The sequence below is a fragment of the Hylaeus volcanicus genome, chromosome 9 (genome assembly GCF_026283585.1).
Source record: "Hylaeus volcanicus isolate JK05 chromosome 9, UHH_iyHylVolc1.0_haploid, whole genome shotgun sequence".
NCBI classification, from domain to species: domain Eukaryota; kingdom Metazoa; phylum Arthropoda; class Insecta; order Hymenoptera; family Colletidae; genus Hylaeus; species Hylaeus volcanicus.
Window position 1 is genome coordinate 3,051,346 of NC_071984.1, and position 10,292 is coordinate 3,061,637.

General features: G+C 42.3%; 1 protein-coding gene and 1 long non-coding RNA gene across 3 annotated transcripts in view; one reads left to right on the forward strand and one right to left on the reverse strand.

Moving 5' to 3' along the window:
• Positions 1-7,679, reverse strand: part of LOC128881845 (uncharacterized) — a 25,207-nt gene extending 17,528 nt beyond the window's left edge. Inside the window, exon 1 of the long non-coding RNA XR_008458194.1 lies at positions 6,886-7,679. This is a non-coding gene — a long non-coding RNA (uncharacterized LOC128881845). The remainder of the gene's footprint in view (positions 1-6,885) is intronic.
• LOC128881834 (muscle LIM protein Mlp84B-like) overlaps positions 1-10,292 on the forward strand; it is a 24,602-nt gene that overhangs the window by 11,272 nt on the left and 3,038 nt on the right. The window contains exons 4-7 of one of the 2 annotated variants that reach the window (XM_054133202.1): positions 1,874-2,000; positions 6,411-6,507; positions 7,930-8,014; positions 9,815-10,111. In XM_054133202.1, the coding sequence (XP_053989177.1) occupies positions 1,874-2,000; positions 6,411-6,507; positions 7,930-8,014; positions 9,815-10,111 (606 nt within the window). Of the gene's footprint in view, positions 1-1,873; positions 2,001-6,410; positions 6,508-7,929; positions 8,015-8,114; positions 8,203-9,814; positions 10,112-10,292 lie in introns of those variants that run through there. The other variant, XM_054133203.1, reaches the window with a different exon arrangement.

Consider the following 10,292-nt stretch of genomic DNA (forward strand, 5'->3'; position numbering starts at 1 on the left):
CAATTTTTTATTCGTTATTCGTACATTTATTCGTTATTCGAAATTATGCACATGTCATTCGAGAAGGTCAATTGATTATTCGAAATTTTTTAACTGTTATTTATGAAGGATCGACTACTTATTTGCAATTTTATATTCGTTATTCGTACATTTATTCGTTATTCGAAAATATGCATATGTCATTCGAGAAGGTTAATTTATTATTCGAAATTTTTTAACTGTTATGTAAGAAGGGCCAACTCGTTATTTGCAATTTTGTATTCGTTATTCGTACATTTATTCGTTATTCGAAATTATCCATTTGTCATTCGAGAAGGTTAATTGATTATTTGAAATTTTTTAACTGTTATGTATGAAGGATCGCATACTTATTTGCAATTTTGTATTCGTTATTCGTACATTTATTCGTTATTCGAAATTATGCACATGTCATTCGAGAAGGTCAATTGATTATTTGAAATTTTTTAACTGTTATTTAAGAAGGGCCGACTCGTTATTTGCAATTTTGTATTCGTTATTCAACGACCTATATTCGTTATTCGAATTTTTGTATTTGTTATTTAAGAATCACAATTACTCTACGTGTTAATAACTAAGTGTTATTTCAAATTCCCTGTATCACATTTGAAAATCCCAATTCATTATTCGATATCCCCTATATGTAATTCGGAAAGGTCCATTTATTATTCGAAACTTTTTATTCGTTATTCGATATCCTTCGAAGATTATTCGACAATTTTTTCATTCGCTAGAAGGTCGATTAACCGCTTGAAATTTTCTACTCGGGATTTAAAACATTCCCCTGTCGACTAAAAATGTTCTATTCGTCGTTGTACGTTTTACTGGTTATTCAAGAATGTTATTTAGACAAGAGTTTCGCCCATCTCCAGCACACGCTTGGCTTACAGAGATCACGCACGGCCGTAGAGATAAAAACCGTAGACGAAGCTTCAGCAAGGCACCTCGGTTCAAACTCAGCTGCGATTCTCTCTCTCTCCTCCTCAGACGAACTTTCTTTTCTCTCTCGTCTTTCTACCCCTCTTTCCCGCCCCTCAATCGCACCTCCTCCCCTCTCCTCCGTAACCCTCTGCCTCGCTCTTTGTCCTCACTTTTACTTTCTTTTTTCTTCTCTCTTTTTTTTCCGAGTAAAGTGTATTATTTATTTATTGTGAACACACGATCCGCTTCTTGGCTCTCCTCTCGGGGCTCGGCGGAAGCCACTTGCGTGGTTGCAAACGGGAAAAGGGATACTAACCGACTGCTAACATGTGCCTAACACCCTAACCAAACATTTGTTATTCTGTGACGGGTTTCTGGTAATACTTTTGTACCTTGCGTTGCCGAAACTGCGAGCGGCGGAACGGCGCCCGGAACTTCCAATCCGTTCGACGTGCTTTCACGGACTCCGTCCGACTCCGGAGCTCCCGGATTCTCTCAGCGCGCGAACCGGTGGCGCAAACTACACGCCGATATCGCAAGCAAAGATACAAAAATTTCTTAGAACCTTGGACAATTCGCGTAAATTTTTGTATCTTCCTCCTCGAAACGAATTCCAAGTTCCTCCGTGCCGCTTTCGCTGCTCGATTCCCTTTCTTCTGTTTCTTTTTTGTGGTGGTGTTTTTTTCTACTATTTTTGCTTCACCCTGGTGGTTCCCAACCCCCACTCCAACGCCCACGAACAATCGACCACCTCGTTTGCATTTAATTTGTGGCAACGATTTCTAAGAATAATTGTAAGATTTAAGGTGTACTGCTCGTGTTTTTTATTTCTTTTTCGGGGGGTGGGAGTGGTCATTGGAGCACACCAGTTGGGAACCACCGCTGATTTCGACGGTTGTGAGAATCTGATCGCTACAACGGGTCACGTTTTTAGGGAGCTCGCGCGAGGATCGAACGCCGTGATGGAGCCACGCGCCATTGCAAAGGCGCCCGAAGGAGAGGGATGCCCCCGGTGCGGAGGATACGTCTACGCCGCTGAGCAGATGTTGGCGCGCGGAAGGGTGAGTTTCTACCCCGATAGAACCCCCACCACCGTAGATGTAGGACTCTAATCGTCACCTTGGTGCCGCGACGTGGTGTCGAGCAACGCCACGAAATCAATTTTTTTCTTTTTTTATCCCAATCTTATCTCCGAGAATCGAAGTTAATGCAAGAATTACGAGGAAATAGAAAGTCCACCGTTATTTTTCTGGAGACTTTCTGATTCCCCAAAAATTAAATACAGGGTGTCGCAAAAATTAAATACAGGGTGCCCCAAAAATGTTATAACTCATTGAGGAGGGGGTGATTCGGAAGGTGATTTGAAACAACTTTTTCCTTAGCGAAAATGTCGTACGAGCCTTCGTTTAGGAAATATTAACGGAAAAGCCCGGACCAATCAGAGCGCGAGTATGCCGATGGAGCGCTCGTGGTAGCGTATTAGCGCGGCCACCTAGCGCGCAGCCACGCCCACTGCTGGCGCTCCATCGGCATACTCACGCTCTGATTGGTCGGGGTTTTCTGTTAATATCTCCTTAACGAAGCCACGGACAATATTTTCGCTAAGGAAAAAGTTGTTTCAAATCACCTCTACACTGTGTATACAGGGTGTCCGAAAAATGTTGTAACACATTGAAAGAGGTGGTTCGGGAGGTGATTTGAAACAACTTTTTCCTTAGCGAAAATGTTGTCCGAGGCTTCGTTGAGGAGATGTTAACAAAAAACCCCAACCAATCAGGGGGCGCTCCATCGGCATACTCGCGCTCTGATTGGTCGGGGTTTTCTGTTAATATCTCCTTAACGAAGCCACGGACAATATTTTCGCTAAGGAAAAAGTTGTTTCAAATCACCTCCCGAACCACCACTTTCAATGACCTCCACCATTTTTGGGACACCCTGTATAAATTATTTTACTCGAAGCAATATTTTACTGGGACGTATTATCGTAGCATTTGTTATATTTAAAATAGTTTTCGAAATGACTTGTTTACTCCAAAATTTGTCTCGAAATCCGACGCTCGCTCAGTTTCGTACAATTAATTCATAACGAAAAACAAAATAAAAAATTAAAAAGAAATTTTTAGACGGATCTCAGTCCAAAGTGTCCATTTAATTAATTCCGTTAGAGAGTCCCTTCTCAACACGCGATTTCGTTATTTGAGCGAAAAGTTCCTCGCAAATGGAGTCCACGGGTATCGGTTACGGTTGGTCCGCGAATTCCAAGATGGCGTCGAACGATCCGTGGCTAAAATTGACCAGCTGACGCGGTGCCAGAACCGCGATCATCCACCGTAATCTTATCGTATGACGAAACACGGATAATTTCATAACAATGAGGGGAAAAAAGAAACGTGAGAGCGGTGGAGAAACCGGAGTACGAGTCTTTGGTAGCTTGTTGCAGTTGGTGGCGGCCCAAAAACTTTTCTCGACTTACGTCGACGGTTGGCAGACCACCAACTGGCTGCTCGCTACCAGTTTTACGTTGGAAAATAACTTGGAGCGAGACGCGGAACCGCCTGAACCCTAATTGGACCTCTCGGACTACCGATTATCCGTCATCCTATCGATGAGAGATTGAATAGAGCGTTGTAGTATTTTCAAGCATGAGGGTAGTAGAACTTTTCGTGTCCCTTGGAGGATTTATTAGATCCTTTTATTGCCTTTTGTAGGGCTTATAGAACCTTTACGACCCTTCAGTACCACTTGCCGATAAAGAAATCTAACCTCAACACATTAACATCAACATACAATTGACATGGAATATCGAAATTAGTGAAAATTAAATATGAGATGATATTTTAACATATAATGCTTCGAGAAATAGAAATTTACAAATTATAAAAACACATAAGTCGGCGGAGATTCGAACCCGCGACCCGAGGACTGTCAGTCACTCGCTCTACCAAGTGAGCTATTCTCTATCACCGCTTATAATTGTACGATGTTTGATTTTATTCTACAATTTTCTTTTCGAAGAATAAAATATACTTTTTAGTATCACTTTGCAATGCATTTATAGGTAAACAATTTTTACATTATACAATGTTTAACTATAGTTTGAAATTTGTTATGCATTACTATATTGTATGTGACTTGTTAAAATACCTTCTTATACTATATCTCTATATTCTATTCTATTTTCTGTGCATACATGTTTGGGATTAAAATTCGCTACCAGGAACAGACTATAGTAAACATCACGCGTAGCTTGTACGTCACAGAGAGTTAACTGACCGAATTACAATTGCTACACTGTATCTTAACATTGATTGAGTGTTCCACTGTCTGTGCAGTGAGCCAACTTCCACACGAAGGGAACAATGAGCTCGAGTTATTTTAGGCCTGTACAATGGGTCAAGCTAGTTCCTACTTGTGGCTACTTAGCAAACTCGAATCCTTCTTAAAGAAATACAATTAAAAAAAAAAAAAACATTAAATAACAATTTTTAAATTTAATTAAATTTTTTAAATGATCATTTGTCATTTTTTAAAAGAATAAATTGTTTACAATTTTCTTATTTATCGATAACAAGGAGAACGACAATTTCACGTGTCTCTTTCAATTTTTAAACATCTATCGTTACACGAAAATTAAAACTTTTCCGACCATTTTGTTATAGACAAACGTTCGTTACTTTTCAAAAGAACAATTTTTCTCGTCACGCAAACCTCGCAACAAATATACATATAATATACTGTATATATACGATTACAAAATACGAAAACTTTTAAAAATAAACTAACAACCGCCATACGTTCCTAAATAATTATTTTGGGAAAAATAGTACTTGGTTCCTTAGTTCCTTGGTTCTTGTTAAAATTTCAATTACTATTTCGAATAATTATCATTTGATTTATTTACACAATTTTCTGAAAGAGGCTTTGGTATTTTGTTTTTCAATTAAACACAAATGGTATCGAGCATACATCCAATTTATGCGATATATTATATTTATATTAATTTTCCAAGATTAATCAATGTTTATCGGAAAATGTTATTAGTTTATTTTCAAAATTTGTCGTATTTTGTAATCGTATACATACAGTATATTATACATGCAGGGTGTCCCAAAAATGGTGGAGGTCATTGAAAGAGGTGGTCCGGGAAGTGATTTGAAATAACTTTTTCCTTAGCGAAAATGTTGTACGAGGCTTCGTTAAGGAGATATTAATAGATAAAGCTCGACCAATCAGAGCGCGAGTATGCCGGCGGAGGGCGGTCGCCTAACGCGTAGCCACGCCTACTGCGGGCGCTCCAACGGTATACGCGCGCTCCGATTGGTCCGGTGTTTTCCGTAAATATCTCCATAGCGAAGCCTCGTACAGCAATTTCGTTAAGGAAAAAGTTGTTTCAAATCACCTTCCGAACCACCCCCCTCAATGAGTTACAACATTTTTGGCACACCCTGTATATTAGCCAATATACTCCCCCTCTACCCCCTTCGTCGAGACTGTACCAGTTTTCTCCGATATCGGTTCGGACGAACTACGAATTGCTCGTCGCGGCACCAAGGAACTCCCCACCTCCCCCGGCCCCCTCCCGAACCCTCCTCCGTCCCTGCGACTCGTTAGCCCCATGAAAATTCGCCTGTCGCCGGGCACATCATGGTTATTCCTGCTTCTTGTGATTAGGCTTACCATAAGTCATGCTACAAGTGCAAAGTCTGTCAACGGTCTCTGGACTCGACGCTTCATTGCGATGGTCCCGATCGCGAGATATATTGTCGAGGTATCTTTTTGCAATCCAAGACGTATCTTTACTTTTTTTTCAATTGTGCACCCCCCCCCCCCCCACCACCACCACCGCCGCCACTATCCCACCATCGATCACCCCCTCCCTCGTTGTTTCATTTTTCGTCGTATTTTATCCATCTGTTCTTGTCTGTCGAATGTTTCTGTTTATTTCTTTTTAACGGTCCTCGATCAAGTACGAAAAACTTTGTCAATGGGCAAATTTTCATTAGAGTCGAAACTGTCATGGCGGACGCGTCGAGTGTCGATCGAGTCCGCTAGAGGGGCCCACGAGCGTTTGCTCTGCCCTCTAGAGTTTACAGCGAGAAATAAAGGCGGCCACGACACTTACACCGATAGTTGCGCAGATTAAAACGAGCCTAGCTTCCGTTGACACTTTATCTACCGGGCTATTTAGAAACAGTCTTTAATTTGAAATGAATTTTGTACGGTAGCAACCTTGTTCGCCACACTGTTTTTATTTTTATTTCTTTTTCTGGTTTTACTTTGAAACAAGAGCCCGATACTTGAAATAACGCGAACGATCACCAACATTGGTTAATTAATAGATTTTTGATTGAAAATTTCTGACGACACTCGCAACTTCTAAACGGGAATAACTATGTGTAACATAACATTTGTTTACCCCGATTCCAAGAACTTTTCGGTGACTAACACGTGTCCCTTTGTGTCCCACGCAGCAATGGCACAAGGAATGTTTTAAATGTGCCAACTGCACCAAGAGATTAGATTCCATCAACTGCTGCGAAGGTCCTGACAAGGACATTTACTGCAAAGGTAAGGACTGCGTGCGAACATGCTCGCGGGAACGTAACGCACAGGACGCGTGTCCTAGGTTATGTTATGCAATGGTTGTTCGATAACCAATTTACGAAATTGAATAATTAATTATCTCGACAAAGTTTAAATGGACAATTTATAAACAAAGGCAATATGTTTGCGAAGTTGGGCGATTCAAGTCCGATAATATTTAATTAATGATTTAAATAATTAAACGAAATATACAAAGATGTAAGAGTAATTCAAATTGGAGCTTCGTCGTTCAAGTTAATATTGTCATCAAATATTCCCGTTAGTTCAAATTGATTTTCGATCGTTTCGATATTTCGTATACGCTAATTAAGAGAATCGGTAAATAATTGTAGTACCTCGTACCTGGAGATAAGGAAGTCTTGCGAGTTAATCCAAGATAAACGAGTTTCCAAGTCCTGAGAGCCCCTGTGTCCCACATGTTTACGAACAGTGTCACGTGCACGCTTACGACCGAGACTGCACGTAGTGCACGTTCACCTTTGAGTATATAAACAATCTCAAAACGTTCACACTAGAGCGGCCGCCATTATGGCGCCTGCGCGGTAGCCACAGGCCTAGCGTCAGTGGGCCCCCCACCAGACGCACTCGTGACGTCATAACTTTCTTCATACATCATTTACAATTTTCAAAAATTGTTAAGGGGTACATGAAAATTAATCCTGACCTCAGAATGAAAATTCCAGGGCCGAAGTCGTTTCGATAATAATAAAACGCTTCTTTTCAACCTACTGGGGGCGCTGGTGGGACAATTAGTTCCTTTAGCCGCCATTTGCAATTTTCAAAAATTGTTAAGGGGTACATGAAAATTAATCTTGACCTCAGAATGAAAATTCCAGGGCCGGAGTCGTTTCGATAATAATAAAACGCTTCTTTTCACCCTACTGGGGGCGCTGGTGGCGCAATTAGTTCCTTTAGCCACCATTTGCAATTTTCAAAAATTGTTAAGGGCCACATGAAAATTAATCCTGACCTCAGAATGAAAATTCCAGGGCCGGAGACGTTTCGATAATAATAAAACGCTTCTTTTCACCCTACTGGTGGCAATGGTGGCGCAATTAGTTCCTTCAGCCACCATTTGCAATTTTCAAAAATTGTTAAGGGCCACATGAAAATTAATCCTGACCTCAGAATGAAAATTCCAGGGCCGTGAGGGCCCTACTGAGGGCGCTGGTGGCGCAATTAGTTCTTTCAGCCGTCATTTGCAATTTTCAAAAATTGTCATGGTCTCGTAAAAATGAACCTCAACTCCGAAAGAAAAATTCTGTACTTGGCTCGCAAGACTTCCGTAACGAATCGAAAGAAATATTGAACGTCGTGTTCCCGTGCGTTACGTCCGCGAAAAGTAAAAAATGGTGCCCAGATACCTTTAACCGGTGTTCTCTGCAGTATGCTACGGAAAGAGATTCGGACCGAAGGGTTATGGCTACGGCCAGGGCGGTGGCGCCCTACAAAGCGACTGCTACGCCAATGGGTGGGTTTTCAGTGGTGGGACTGAGACGGGAACACACCAGAGATATCCCGGCTCTGCCTCTACACTCTTACTATATATGATACGCTTGTCTGCTTAACAGCTTGCTATCCGAAGAAATTCGGTCCGCGAGGTATTGGCCACGCTGGGGTTATGTGGATCGGGCTGCAGTGCGATATTGAGGACGAGGGGTACGCGCACCCCCCCTACCCCCACCCATAGTTATTCCAGATTTGTCACAGAGTGGTCTTAGGGGGCCTGAACTCATCTCAAAATGAAAAATCCTGTCGAAAAATCCTGATGGCACCATATTAATTTACCTTCGTGAAAAATTTCGTGAATTAATTATTAATTCAGAGCTTGGAACGTGGAACGCGCAGACTTATGGACTACTGTGTACGCTGCGCATGCGCAGTGACACCGCGCCGCGTAGGTGGCGCCATTGGTTCCCTCTGAACCCCCCACCCCCTTTCCAAGCCCAATATTTGGATCTTCTCCGACGATTCTCTTTATATCTCCCTCGATAATCGAGTTTCGTCTCTGTAAGAGTACTCTGTGGTTTCGCCAACTCTCTCTGTGTGCGTGTGTGTGTGTGTGTGTGTATGTATGTGCTAGTTTATCCGACTAATTCCCCTAAAGAATTATTACGTACGACCTAAGGAATTGTTATTGAAAAAAATGTAACGTCTAAATAAAGTCACGATGGACCAAGACGGACGTCGATCCTCCGTTTAATATTCTAGCTGGAGAGTGAAAGAACGAGTGCATGTGTCTTCACGTACGGATACACGTGTACAATTGTACATACATACACATGAATCGACGCTTTAACGCTTTGCGCTGTGTTACTCACCTCCAGTTTCTACCTTGGAGCCATTTTTGCAAGCTATAGTGTGAATAACACCTTTATACTCCTGGTGCGATAAAACCAACCCCCTGGTTACACGAGGTTGATTATACTGGAGTCAACGGAGGTGGAGTATTTTTTAATCGATAATAAATTTTGGAAAATATGACGGGATTGACTTGTAGATAATTGTCACAAAAATGGTGGAGTTTAGAATCCTTGAAAGAGGTGGTTCGGAAGGTGATTTGAAACAACTTTTTCCTTAGCGAAAATCTTGTCCGAAGCTTCGTTGAGGAGATATTAATAGAAAACCCTGGACCAATCAGAGCGCGAGTAGGCCGGCGCGCCCGCGGTAGGCGTAGACCACGCGCTAGGCGTCCGCCTCCGCCGGCCTACTCGCGCTCTGATTGGTCCGGGGTTTTCTGTTAATATCTCCTCAACGAAGCTTCGGACAAGATTTTCGCTAAGGAAAAAGTTGTTTCAAATCACCTCCCGAACCACCCCTTTCAAAGTGTTACAACATTTTTGGGACACCCTGTATATTATTCCCATGGTTGATCGCCACCTGTTCCCAATTGGCGGGTAATTTAAAAATTCACCAGGAACAACTCATGAATCATTCACGTCCGGAATAATCAACCCCGTCTATAAACCTTCAAGGTCGTTATGGAATGAATTGTTCGTCGTTTTCGTTAAGAACCCTCCTTGTGATTGCCAAATAGTATCGATCGACTCCTCGTTTGCATGGGATTCGCCCCTTTTTGAATTTACAAATACTCGGACACGTCGAGTCGCACGAACCAACCAGAAAGCATCGCAATAAAAAATTTGAAAAATTTGAAAATCGGTCAAAGGAAATCGAAACGTTTATCTTATTCGTGCCACTCGGGATTCGAAGGGGTTTGTTTGTTCGAGGAGAAAAGTCGAGATGGGTAACGGCGGATTAATTTCTAAAGCGATGCTGCTCCTCGCACCACCGTGGTCGACACCGCCGCGATCAAGGCGCCACCTGGCAAGGGTTGCCCCCGTTGCGGTGGCGTTGTCTTCGCGGCCGAACAGGTCCTCGCCAAGGGCCGCGAATGGCACAGGAAGTGCTACAAGTGTCACGACTGCACCAAAACTTTGGACTCCATCATCGCGTGCGACGGACCCGACAAAGATGTTTATTGCAAAACTTGCTATGGGAAGAAATGGGGACCGCACGGATACGGATTCGCCTGTGGATCAGGATTCCTTCAGACCGATGGCCTAACGTGAGTTTCTTACAAGTTGGTCGTTAACATTATGTGCAATTGTACCTAATAGACATTATTTTTGTACCGTTATATGCATCCACCCTGTAGGCGCCATTTTGATAACACCACACGTACCAACCTAATAAAGTACCATTCCGGTACTATTGTATGCGTCCACCCTGTAGGCGCCATTTTGATA